The sequence below is a fragment of the Cuculus canorus genome, chromosome 2 (genome assembly GCF_017976375.1).
Source record: "Cuculus canorus isolate bCucCan1 chromosome 2, bCucCan1.pri, whole genome shotgun sequence".
In the NCBI taxonomy this organism is placed as follows: domain Eukaryota; kingdom Metazoa; phylum Chordata; class Aves; order Cuculiformes; family Cuculidae; genus Cuculus; species Cuculus canorus.
In genome coordinates, this window is record NC_071402.1 from 89,059,780 (window position 1) to 89,073,906 (window position 14,127).

The 14,127-nt window shown below is 35.7% G+C and overlaps 1 protein-coding gene across 1 annotated transcript in view; it reads left to right on the top strand.

The window, feature by feature from the left end:
* EXOC2 (exocyst complex component 2) overlaps window positions 1–14,127 on the top strand; it is a 130,872-nt gene that overhangs the window by 51,865 nt on the left and 64,880 nt on the right. The window contains exons 11-12 of the mRNA XM_054058920.1: window positions 1,340–1,458; window positions 13,137–13,262. Of these exons, the coding sequence (XP_053914895.1) occupies window positions 1,340–1,458; window positions 13,137–13,262 (245 nt within the window). The remainder of the gene's footprint in view (window positions 1–1,339; window positions 1,459–13,136; window positions 13,263–14,127) is intronic.

Genomic DNA, 14,127 nt, shown 5'->3' on the forward strand with positions numbered 1-14,127 from the left:
TGCTGGGTTTGAGATTCATTTTTAATTCAATGCTGTGTTTGTTTTCTATGTCTCCAATGTCTACAGCTGAGCAAGACCCGAAATCCTGTGGTTTTCCACCTCAGATAGTCAATGTTTGTCTTTATAATTAGGCTTCAATTCATATTTTCCTCTCATTTTATTATGGCGTGTAAATTGATAATTATTTTACACTGTTCAGAATCAGCTTACTGTATCACTTAAGAGCCAAGTAGATATGTTTTTTCCAAGGCCAATGGTATTTTTTTTTTATTTTGCAAAGACTAAAGTCTCCTGTAACACTGAGAAAGGACTCGAGCTCATAGTTTATAAATGTCAACCTGTAAAAATGATTGTTCAGGTATTGTTCTCATCCTTCCAACCACACCTGCTTTGACAGTTCATTTTTTGTTCAAGTACTGCAGATAGTACTCGGTTTTAGACAGAATTTTGCAAAATAGTCCTAATTCAAATTAGGTATTATTGTAGTAATACAGCTGTTGTGAAGGAGTTAAGATTCCCTGCACTGCTTAAGGTGAGATAATCAGTGTTCTTCACCTTGAGCATCTTGAATTTTTTAATCTGTCCTGAGTCTCATTAATGCAGAAGTAATGGAGCGCATTAAATATTAGAGCAGCTACAGCTTTTTGAAAATCCTCTTTTGAATGTTCTGTTGTCAAGAAAGTCCTGAATGCCAGAGGGTGTTTTGCTTTGGTGTATTGGGAGCCCCAATCCTTTTCATTACCTCACTCCCCCTCCCCCCCCTTTTTTTTTTCCAGACTCTGTGCACATCCTAATGCCAAAAAAAAACCTCCACTAACCAGGAGCTTGGTTTACATTTGTTTGTGCATGCGTGTACTAAAATTAATGTGCCGCCAAAAATTAATTCCTATTTGTTAACATTACATGATGATACAATCAGGGCATATAAAGTGGGAAGAAAAATACCATATTTTATGTGCTTGAGATGTCATCACTTATTCCAAGTGAAACATGCAAGTACTGAACTGCAACCTTGCCAGATAGAGATTAGTTTCCCAAGTACTTTACTAGAGGCACAACCGAAAATACAGATTAATGTACTATTAAATAAATATGACTTTGTTTATTTCTACACCTTTTTTTTAATGGAATTTTGCCTTACTAGATGACAAAGGGAGAATCCAGAGCTTGTGTTTGCATTGGGTAGGAGTGTATCTAGCAGCTATTCTTGAATTTTTGAAATTATATATATAAAAAAAAAAAAAAAAAGGCAAGTATTTCTTAGCACATCTTTACTCTGTTTTAATGAGGCCTTCAGTGTGTCGAGTCAGAACTGTGATTTTTGGACTGGTTTTTACAGATATCTTTCTGATCTTCATGCGCCCGGGGACCCTGCTTGGCAGTGCATTGGTGCTCAACATCAGTGGATTCTGCAGCTCATGCACAACTGTAAGGAGAGCTGTGTTAAAGGACAAAAAGGCAAGGATATATTTTTGTTTCGTGTATATATATATATTTGACACTTAGGAATTTGGCATTGCCTTTTATTTGACAAGTTTTAGTGTACAAATTATATTTGGGCTTTCTTCCCATCAATTTTGATAGCTTTTTACAAAGTTGAATACTGACTTGTATTTTTTTTCTTTATTATAAAAATAAAACAGCAGTTGGAGTTTTATTTTTGTTTAACTTATAGCTTTTAAGCTCTTTACATGGAAAAGCATTAAATTTCAATAATTTATCTGAAGTTTACTGTCCTCTCAAAATACTTTGTGGTCATGTGAAGTTTGGGTTGTCTGAATCTGCCAGTTAGATTTCTTTGTCACAAGATAAACTGTTAATATATGGATATACAGGACAGCGAGACATAACTGAATAATGTATAATTCCTTGATATGTAATGAATGATAATATAGCACTCTCTTGTTCTTTGTTCCGGTGCAGTTTCAAAATTCAGATGGCACTGTTGAGGCAGGGACCTATGAGTTGGACAAATGGGATATTTAAACAATATTATACTAAGGCCAGTATGAGTACTTAGTTGTATTCTGTCTTTATCTTTGCCAGCGTTGCTCCTCAAAGAAATCTATGCTCTTGGGTATTGCTTTCAGGTGTGGCAGCATCTTAGCTACCAAGTAATGTGATCTGTCACATTATTGTATTTTTGAAAGGGAATAGGTGGGAGGCTATTGGGCTGGCATTTCTAGTAGTAAAATCTGAAAAGTGGGTTTTAAAATTAGAAAATGACAAGCAGTGCCTTGTTTCTCAGGAAGTCTTATCAAGTTTGCTTCTGTTTCTGAAATGAGTAGGCATATTGGAATCTGGCCTCTCTTGGCTTTTAGGTAACTCCCATGTTTAGTGTTAATGCATATGCATCCCAAACCAAATAACGTCTTTTCTTCTGAGAAACCACAAAAATTATTACTGAGTTGAAACTGCTGCAGAAATGTGCTGTAAAATTACTGCAGGAGGCTTAAACTCTCTGTAGCAGAGGTTACAAGATCAGGTATAGAGGTCAGGAGGTGCATCATATATGACAGTAAAGTCAGTAAAATTTAGCTTAAAGCATGCATAGGCCATCTTTGTTTCACAACACAGTGTGGAGTTCTGCGGAGTCAGCTGGAGCACCAGGTTGGTTTCTTGGCCTTTTGGTCAAAATTCAGAACATTTCTAAAAGCTCCTAATCTTCCTTCCTCACTAAAATCCTGAGACACCACCCTTCCACTCCCTCAACATAAAGCTATTGGGAGCAACACTTCACTTGTAAAAATGGCCTCAGTTAACAACTCTAGATTTCTTTTTCTCCGCTCACTTGCAAAATGTTGTATAGCTCTCAGACTCTTAGCAAGAAAAACAGGGACATACTAGATGCTCAAGACTTTTTTTGTTGTGGTAGTCTGTATAATTTTGATATGCATGCTCCATTAAATGAATGGAAAATGTGTCTAAATTCATAGGCTTGTCTTGAAAATCTCAACCTGTCTGGTGTTTTTCTTGAGGCAAATCTGCTTACTTCAGCCTTAATATAAAAGGGGCTATTATATTATATTAAGGCTCTGTTTGGCTCACAAAAGAGGGAATTTAGATAACTTGAATGACAGTAAATATTAATTAATGGTATGTATTAAAGTTAATATTTAATGCATATGCAAGACAAATGCTAATATTTTATCATTTTTATTAAACATCTCATAAAATTTCAAGGCTTTTCTTCCAACCTTTTATGTGGTCCTTACTAATGTAGTTTTGTGCAGATTGTAAAATGCTGAAGAAGTATTAAGAAGTATCAAGAAGTTTATGGAATTTCTCATTTAGTATCTAGTAGGACAAAGGAAGGTTCCTAAATGTGGGTTTTCCTTTTCATAGATCTTTAATTTTGGCATACACCAGACAGAGGAAGAAAAAAGAAAACTTGGAAGAATTGGTATTAGCTGCCAAGTAGAAGAGTGCTGGTTGTGATCAGAGACATGGAATGTATTTCAATCTGCTTTAATAGATGTATGCTTTTCAAACAGGAAAAGTGTGGGCTTTTACTCAGAGATATCAAATTGGTTATGCAAGACTTTGAGGAATCTAATCAACTTAAGACAGAAATGTGATTTATATGTTCTTAAATTCACTGGGTATTTTTAAGAGAAAATAGCAGTACATTTTCAAATATTTAAAGTCCTTCATTTAAAACATGCTTCCAAAAAAGATTTTGTGTATCAAGCATTTGGAGGAAGAGATGGGTCATAAGGTTGATACTCTAATGAAAAGGGCATTAGATCTTTTACTAGGTTTTCCTTTTCAACGGCAATAATAGACACTGTTTCTGGCTGATGGTGATATTCATATTGTGTATGGATGTTGTAATGGAATAAGCAGACAACAATTACAGTTCCATCTTGAAAATACCAACCATTTCTGGCTGTTAGCTTAGTTCTGCTGACTGTGATTCTTTGGGTTCAAACTGGCTGAGTCAAACATTTTCAGCATAGTAAACTTAATCCTCAGTAGCAGATTGTATCTACTTTGGTATTTATGCACAGTTTTTCAGGTTTCAACAGAGCTTGTGGCAGAGCATTTTGCTGCTATTTTATTAGTTTTCAATGCAAAGCTGTGTCCTAAGTCAGTATGCATGGATTTTACTGCCTGAAATGGATTTGAAATTAGACCTTTGCTTTTCTTACCTGGAAAGTCTTTGTTGAAAACTCTATTTAGACGCTCTGGACAGGTTTTTTGTAGCTGTTTTGACAAACAGTAAATGTTCTTCAATTTATTTGTTAGACAAGATGTATTCAAGAAGGGCAGGATAGTGTTGCCATTTTTTGCTAAACCCCAGATGTAAGTGAATTCTAAGGAGAGCTTGCTCAAATTCAGTCGCTAATCTGACAAGCCAACAGTACTCTCTGTGGGACAAAATTGTTCCAGTTGTCTCCATACTTCTAGGAGTTTGATCCTTTAGTCATTATAACTGAAATTATTTCATTTTTCTTATATAGAAATAGCATCTTCTCAGATCTTCTTTGAGAGATTTAGTGATGTATCATCTCATCATAATGGGAGTCAGGACAAATCCCCAATACTGATGAAAAGTAAATCTGCTTTTCTACTTTGTCTAATGATTGCTTTCTTGTTAATCACTATACTTCCAAGGCTTTCCTAAGCATAGTTGAAGAGTGGAGTGGGCTCATGTGCATGCTGAGGCAGTTGAAGTTGCCTTCAGAAAATTGCATACTTGAGACATTTAAATACATGCTTACTTAGATAAATTTTTATCTAAATGTGAATCCTTCACTCTCAGTAATACTACCACATGAAAAGTTGGGGTTTTGGGTTTTGTGTGTGTTTTAAAAGAAAAAAGCTGCTGTGCTTGTATATTACTAGAGGCTAACTCCATTTGCTAGAAAAATTCTGCAGTTGTATGCATGTCCTAGAACTGTGAAGTGTCATGGCGTGGTATGATCACTGAGGCAGCCTGAAAGAAGTAAGTATGGCAAATTTAGAGGGCTGTAATCATCTTTTGAGTTCTCTCCCAGAATACATTTCAGGGGTTACTAGAAGTCCTGTGTGTTTCGAATATTGTCTATTTTCAGTTAATTGAACTTGTGATAATATTATTTAAAAAAACTGAAAGATATATCAAGCTATGCTAAGCTTTGTCAGATTATTTGGCAGTGTAGCTTAAAGGCTGACAGCTACCAACAGCAAATTATTCAATTGAGTGTTTCCTTTGATTTCAGTAGACAATTATTAATCATAAAAGGTGAAGTATTCTGATTATTAGCTAGTTGGTTGCATTAATTTCAACAGGTACGAGTAGAATGGGGCAGCATTTTGGAGTGTATTTCTCTTGAGTTATATCTCTGTATGAGTATTAACGTACTGTTTCCTCTCAGTCTTAAGCAACCCTGTTGTTTTGCTAGTTAGTCTTGAATTATGTATATTAATGTTTCATTACACGTTCACATATGATTGTTGTTACTCACCCATCATTGATTGCCTTTAGCCTGCTCTGTATAGCCATAGCAGAACTTTCTCATTTTTGAGGTAAAAAAATCCAGGCAAATGATGCTCATATGATGAGAAACTGTTGAAATCCAAGCCCACGTGTTTTAAGGAGAAGTGAGTATGCATATATGACAGCAGATCAAAATTTCTCCTCTTCTCAAGTATGAGCAGCCAGAACAAAGAGACCAAACAACATAGCCAAGTTCATAGTGGAAGTATGAGGCAGTACAGAGAATTCCCAAGTCACAAGGCTCCCATGCTCATCTCCTCACATTAAACCATTCTCCTGCTTCTTTGATGGTGAGACTCTTCCGTTAAAGATGCAGCTGTAGATATGGAACCCATGTGCAACCAACTGGAGCTCTAGCTCTGCTGGCATAGTAAAGCTGGTGAATATATGAATTTATTAACTTTTTATATTTTCTACTTAATGTTTATCTGCTTTACTAATGGAATAGGCAGTTGTTTATTGGTTCTTGAACCTTTGGTTTTTTTATGGTTACAAAGCTGTTTCCTGAAACAACAATGGATTACTTCTATAAATCGGATTGCATCCCACTATTGCTGGAAGGACCTGAAGTAGGTAGAACAAGTTTGCTGCTGTTACTTTGTATGTACTTAAGTTAGAGAGAGGGAGATGCATGAGGCTGAATAGGCAGGAAAAAGAGCATTTTTGAAGGCTATGAATATAGAGCTTAACATGGAAGAACTCACTTAAATCTGCTCACTTAAACAGTATTTCTTAAATCTCTAGCAAGACATAGTTGAATGATAAGCTGAATTGCACTAGTATTTTATGCCTTGTATTGGCTAAAGTCTGAATTGCTTCTTTTGAACTTATGATTTGTAAAAGTCTGGGGACTTTCAAAACTGGTACCTGGATAGTAAATAGTTTCCTTCAATTAAGATTTTATATATTTGTAATTTTTAACTTTGCTTGGCACTTCCTCAGTTATTAGGGCATAAGTTTAGTTTTTCACTATGGTTTATGCTTCCCAGACTTCTTCGAGTACAGGAAACATGGGGGATATAATGACGTAAAACGACATGAAAATAAATGTAAATAAATGAGGTTTAGTTTAAAATTTGCCTGGGACACTGGGCAGATAGCCAAAATGAATTAAGCAATGAGATTCTTAACATGAGTATCAGGGAAAGAAGCTATGGAGGTTAAGACTGTTTTTTATGTGGCCAGTGGTTATTTGCTTAGACTTTAATAGTGGCTTAGTAGGTTTCGTGACCCTTTGAGCTAAAATGCATAGGAACTCTAATCCAGTTATCCTAAAAGTGGCTGAAGAAGTCTTTACTTCTCAAGAGGACTTTCTGAGATATTATGTAACATTATTGCAAATCAGCTGTCTGGTAATACCTTCCCGAAAATAAAGCTGTAGATGAAAATGCTAACACATTTGTAGGGGGATCTTTCTGCTGCCCCTTGAGTTGCAAAATACATAATATGCAAGCTATTAAAGTTCCTAACATGGAGACAGGTCTTGAAATAGGAGTATACTAGTTCGGTCATTGTGATTTTTGTTGTAGTTCTCACTGCTGGAAAAAACCCACAATTTTTATAGCACTCTGAGTATGATGCACAGCTCTCCAGATACTGTAAAAAACTATGAAGGGTTTTTCTCTGACAGAGTAACAGCAGCTGTACATAGTGTGAAGGGGAGAGATGGATGCTTAGATCACATTGATCTTTCTTCTGTGCCACACTGACATTCTATTCACCTTGCAATGAATGATCCATCTTTGTTAGATCAGACAGGCCGGCAGGGCTTGTGTCAAAAGGGCCTTTTCAATTTGTTATCCTAGCAGCTGGTTCTTTTCCATTGCCTTTGCTTACTGTACATCTGGAAGAAGACTTCTTGCAGCTGGGAGCCATTTCATGTCTAAACCACATCCCCTGTCCATAGTAGAAATACCCTTTTGACAGCAGATGTCAAGCAAATCTTTAATGGGTTATTAATTTTTAAATAAATAAATAAATAAATGAAAATTAATTATTGCTAAATTTGACACTGGATTTGTTTTCCTCTTTTGCCACCTGTGTCTATAACTTTGCTATTATTTAGAATTTTTGTTGGAATCTGATGTTCTCTGAAGAGCATTCTTATTTTGTATAATACTTCAAATAATATTTAAATTTTATATTTAAAGTAATATAATGACAGTAAATATTGTGATTAAAAATGAGCACAGATAGTTTAAAGTCAAAATTGAAAAGATTAGTACTACTGAGGATGAAGTGAAACTCTTTCTGTGGCCAGAATTGTACCTTGGTGGCTGCTCTAGTGTTTTAAGTCCTTATTCAAGCAGCTAAGTAAAAGCTGGTTGTTTTCAAAGTTGCTGAAGGTCATAATGTCATAATGCTGGAGATAGTGCTAGTTAAATAATATTGTTTTAATTAATGTGCTGAACTTGAAATGTTTGGCTCTTGCTTCAGTACTTTTTGTCCTGCAGGACTGACAATAAGACTTCCCCTTAGGCTGTGAAATACTTAGACCACCACCAGAAATAATAAGCCTGCTTACTTTTTGTGTGGTAAACTGAAAAATAGTTTCATTGTAAATAAATTTAGTATGACAAAGACTAGCCTTAAGATTAAAAAGCATTCATTTTATAATGTATTCCAAAACCCGTTTTTCCATTAAATGCAGCAATTTTTATCTTCCACAGTCATCTCTCTGCTAGAAATACAACTCATTTTCTTCTTCATCTTTTTAAAATGTCAGGTTCCTAATAGATGTGGGGTTAGAAAGAAAAGATGCTCAGGAAAGAGAGTAAAATGCAGTCATTCATCTGTTGAGCAGGTTAATTTTTGAGTAATTTCTCCTGCTCGCCTAACGTCTTGCCTAGACAAATTGAAATTCTCAGTGCGGTGTCCTTGAAAGGAATGTTATCCTGGTCGTGTCGGTGCGGGCTCCAGGCGCTGTGTGTTTGGTCAACAAGCAGCAGTGGGTGGTCAGGCTGTAGCACAGGACAAGGGCCCGCTGTGCACAGGAAAAAATGTTCAAAGATGTTTTAAGGGTGGTAAGGAAGTCTGCCGCCCTTCAGAGAGTCCGGAGGCTATAGATCAGCCTTGCCTTGCTATTGTAGCCTGTGAGAAAATTCACTCTGAGATATATAATGGATGAAAGAATACAATAACTGTATTCACCTGATTGTACAACTGTAGGGTTGTTGTTTTTTAAAAAATTTAATCTTACTTATATACATGCTGCATATATACATGTAGTTTGTGTATTGACTGGTGTTTGACTTAACATGGAAAATGGCTTTGAAAAACTACTCAGCCTGAAGCTGAACACTTGTTAACAATTTTCTTTGTCACTGCAAAAAGTACTGGGACTATATTTTTCCCTGGACAACCAGTAGCTTTTGTAAAAAGCTTTCACTGAAAGTCACATAAGTGATGCACTGGCCTGGCAGAAATGCAGAGTGGCTGAGGATGGGCTACAGAAGGGAAGCAAGAGATGTGTGACTTCCCCAAGAAACCTCTGCCTGTCAGATGGTGAGGGGAGTAGGGGAGAAACAAGTAGAGTTGTGGAGCAATGGGCATTGCAGAGCAATTTTTACACTCACTTTGGTAATGGTTTTGAAATAAGAAAATAGAGCTGCTTTTAAAAATTTAAATAATTGACTAGTTTGCAGATCATGGAAGAATCCATTTTAGGCAAACTGCATGTCTGCTGTCTTTTTTCACTGAGACTGCAACATGGTGTGTGCAGGTAATATCTCATAAAATGAGGTCGAGGTATGTGTGTGAACCATAGTTGCTATAGGCATGTAAGTACCCTACAATAACTCCACTACTGGTAAACTTAGAGAAAACCTGCAATCAGGGGTCAGCACAGGTGACATTTGATTTACAGAAAGTGAAAGCACAAATTAAGTAAATGACCTCAAAAAACGTTGCACTGATTTTTTTTCAGATCCTTATTTTGGTCAGATCTTAATGCATGAGAACAGAAGCAGTCTGAACAAAACCATTGAAATATTCATATTTCACACAGTATCTGAATATTTTTATTTAATTGTACATACCTTTAAAATATCTGTGCATAAAAAGTTGAAACCTAGTAAAAATACTTTTATAAAAAAAATTAAAGCGATGTTAATACTTCTATTTTGATCTCATGATATTACAGTTGCAATAGGGCTTTGATTGTACTTATTTTGTCGTAACTATTTGGTAGAAGAGAATGTAGTACATTTATTTTTCCTGTGTTTCCTTGGTTAAATATACACTTGGCACTGGAGTCACTGACAGATATGCTCCATGTAGATGCTGTATTTTGGAAAAAAATACTTCTGTAACTTCAAAGATGCAGTATATTTTTCAGAAAAAGTATGATCTGCCAACGATGTAGTGTTCATGCTGTTTATACTACATCTTGAAACCTTTTAGTACAGTAAAAAGTTAATTTCCTGAAACTTTAGATTGTTGCTATCCTATATTCAGGATCTAAGAATGTAGAAATGGTACATAAGTCAAATAATGAAGAGGCACTAAATGATTATTCCTGTAGTTTATTTAGTTTTATAAATATTATTGTCTACAGTTCACACTAATATTAATTCATTGTATTACATTATACTGCTAAATTTAAGCTGCTAAATTTAAACTTCTGGCTCCAGAGAGGGAACAAGTCAGGATGGGAGAAAAATTGTTTGTAAGTTAACTCTCACTTTTTTTACAAGATTTATGCGTTAGTGTGCAGTCTTCAAGCGCTATCTTCTGGTCGAGTGGAAGCAAAATCAGCTTTGCTAACGTAGTCCAGATGTTTATTAGTCCTGAGGGTATATGTGCTGTTGTAGTTCCCTGCTGCTGTGTTATACTTGCTTGTAATGCTAGAGAACCAATTAAGAAATTAGTTCATGTTAAACTTTCTTTTCCTGGTATGGCTGCAAACTGATGATGTGGTTTTTCTGGTGGAACAAGAGAGTATTCTTTACATGTTTGCTGTTGCTGGTGAATATATAAACCATTTGGGCAGCATGAGGTTGGTGTATCAGCAGCAATACAGAGTTTTCAGCTACCTCAGGCAAATGGTTTTAATCGAACTAATTCACATTAAGATGTTTTAGTAAGCGTGTCTGTTTTTCTTAATTCTGAGATCTAATTGGCACTGTCATTTTTAGAAACCATCTGTTTACAAGAAATTCCTCATATTAACAAGCTGTTTGAAGGGTGAGAGCCTAAATTCTGTGTGAAGACATCAAAGAGAGAAGTTGTAGTATATCATGCCTTTTTCTGATTGTAGTTTTTGTGAAGATAGTATTGCTGCACTTCTGGGGTTTTGTTTAGTTTTGTGGGTTTTTTTTAGTTTGTCCTATCTAGAAACACAATTCTGATTTGATGCAATTTTTTTTTTTTTCACCCAAATAAAATGCAGACATGTAGAATCTCAAAGTCAAATTCTTATGGGGAACTATGTGAGTCACTTAAAATTTTTCAGGGTCTTCTGTGCAATTTTATTTTTATTCTGGATAGAATCTCTATAAGATACGTATAGATTTTTTTCCTCTAGAGAGGAAGAATTTTTTATTTGTTTTACTTCATTCTGCAAGCTTGCTGGAATGTTTTCACAGAAATTAATGTTGTAAATTGTAATAATTAAGATATGTTTTAGAAGTCAAAAAAGATGTGTGACCTTGCGTAAGTCTGTTTGCATGAGCAGCTGCATAGTGTGTGTCCATAGATAACTATTTGCACTTGCAGCATACATACCTACTTTAAAATCTTCTGATAGCTTTAGGGTTTTAGTTTATTATTCTGTATTTTTAGTTTGTTCAGAAGGAAAAGTCTTCCCACAAATTCTTGTTCAGACTCCTTTTAGAAATTCTCCATGCTGACAATGGGTAATATACTTAAATCACGGTAGCAGAGTCCATAGTGCTGAAAACTCATCAATTTTAAAGGTATTATGAAGATCAGTTATTTTTAATAAATGGTGTAGGATTCAAATAGTCAACAGAATCATCATACAGGCTAAAGATAGCACAGATGGGTTCACCAAGTTGGTTTATGCAAAGTGTCTGTTGTGATTGTGAACTACATAGCAAATGGATTTATTTACTTAGGTGTTGTGTACTGCAAACAGTAGTAAGGTGACTGGAGTTAGCTCAATAATGATAATGCCTTGGCGAGGCCACACTGAAAGGCCATAGGAAAGCTCTTTAAAAGCTGTTGAAGTGTTATGGGAGGAAGAACTTTCAAAAGAAGCTAAAACCCAATGCTGTCACCTATTGGAAGTTTGCAAGAAGTTTCACAGTACTTAATATTGCTCTTTAAGCTGTTGAAGTAAAGTGACTAGGTATATCTTTACTGCAATACTGGTCTGACAGCATCATAAATTCAGAATAATTATTCTTCAAATCCTTTTACTTTGTGTTAGTCTTGAATCTAAGTATTGCAATGCTGCGTCTCATGCTCTTATTGTATGGCCTTCCTGTTATTTTAAGTGAACATAGATGTTGATGGAAAAGGTCAAGCAATATAAACTCAAACACTGAGACTCTCACTACAAAATTCAGCATAAATTACCAGAAAAGGTTTCATGTTACTATAAGAAAAAATTTTCTTTGCTGTAAGAAAAATGAATCACAGAAGCAACCTGCCCAGCGACATGATAGATCAAGACTCAACAGGACAGGGTGCTAGATAATCTCACCTAGGCTCCCTTTCCCACCAAAGGTTGGACCAGATAATCTTTAAGGTCCCTTCTAACCCGGACTGTTTTATATTTATGTGAATTGTGATTATTTTAAATTTAGCTGTTACAGTTACAGCTTAGTTGGCCAATGCTGAATTTGTGATGGTTATTTTCAGAAATGTATCTGTATGGTGAAATGCATGAAGTGGTAATTTAGACTTTAAAAGAAATATTGGCAGTGTTACGGTACATTAAAAAATCAGAATGGTCTGCTTATTGATATGGTTGTTTTCCAAAACGTACCTTAGAGTCCAAGTATCCACCTCCATCAGATTAGATCATTGCACAGGACTAATGAGAAGTGACCTACATATGGATAGGCCCTCAAAGAAGAAAATGATTATTCGGTAACAGTAACTGGTTCACTGGGAAATATTTTGTCTGTTTCTGGATATGTGTAAGTGTGGGGTGTTTTACAGACACGCACAAGCATGCAATTTCATTCATTCATCTGCTTCGTGATGAATGGATTCTTTCTACCTGAACTCTGCACAGGTCTAACAGTTAAGTAGTAGTTGAACACTCTGCCCTTAACTGCTTCACCTGGAGGCACAAGAAACTTGCTATTGAAAAGTATATTTAGACATACACCAGAAAAGTGTGTGCTGTGTCACTAATGGCATAAATGCGTATTTATCCATGGTTTTCAAGAAACTAATTGTACCGCATTAATTAAAGTAAAACCAGAGAAACATACAGACAAAAGAATGGTATTTCCTGCACGGTACTTGTGGTTTTGGCTTTGCTACAGGAATCAGTAGTGGTGTTATTGAATAGTGTTGATGTAGATGAACAAACAGTTTAAATAAGCAAGATGAAGAATGTTTTTGCTAGTTAACTTTTTTCTTTTATCACTTCTGAATTAAATTAGAATTCCACATGCAGCATACAGTTTCATGTCAATTGATGTGCAAAATCATTGTAACTTTTTTTCCTCTCTCTTAGGTAACTCATTGCTGCATAGCCCCATGTTAGACCTGGACAGTGATGTGCGTCCATCACCAATTGGACATCTTGGTCAAACTGCTTCATTGAAAAGGGGCAGCAGCTTTCAGTCTGGCCGTGATGATGGTAGGCATCTGTTTTTCTTGGAAAAGCTTACAAAGCTGCAGTTCCCTATGTTCAGTGTGCAGTGTAGTAAAAAAAACTCAAACAGAAGCCTACATTCTGTGTTTGTTTTGATGTGTTACCAAACAAAATTCTTTCTTGTCATGCATTACCATTGCTTACTGAAGGGGTTCTCTGTGGTTTTCTTGCAAGGAAAGAGTGGTTCATTGCTGAAATCTGCTGCTTAAAATGTAGTCAAGGTAATAAGAGTGTTATTTTCTACAAAAACACAAGTTTTTTGGTATACATGGCAATCTACTGCCTACCATGTTTTGCTGTTGTTTATACTTTTTCCTAGCAGGTGTTTGCTAGGATGGGTGTCCTTACATTTTACTCTCTCTGTGTGACTTCACATATATGGGCCTTGTTCTCTAATTCTGTAAACCCAGAAGGGGAAGTAAGGTGTGTAACTTAGCTTGAGCAGTGTTTCCACAACCAACAGAGCCTTTGTGTGTCCTCTGTGTCTTCAGCACTCTTGTACAAACAAATTAATCTCAGGAGTCTTTTAAAAGTGCTGTCACAGGAGACAGAAAACCTGTTTTTCACAGGATAGGTCATTTCTTAACAAAGTACTTTTTTGCAGAAAGTGGGTTTTTATGAAGAACTTTCTGGCTTTGGACAGCTTTGATGTTACTCTTCTCCCAATTCTGTGGACTTCTTGAAAAAACATCTATAAATATCTTTTTTTTTTTTTTTGAGCAAGAAGAGGAATAAAAGGAACCTTTCAGGAATTTGGAATAAAGAATAATGAGAATTTTGTATTCTTGTGCTGCCGCAGTGTATCTTCACAGGCAAAACAAATTATATCACAGTTTAGGGTTGAATGTTT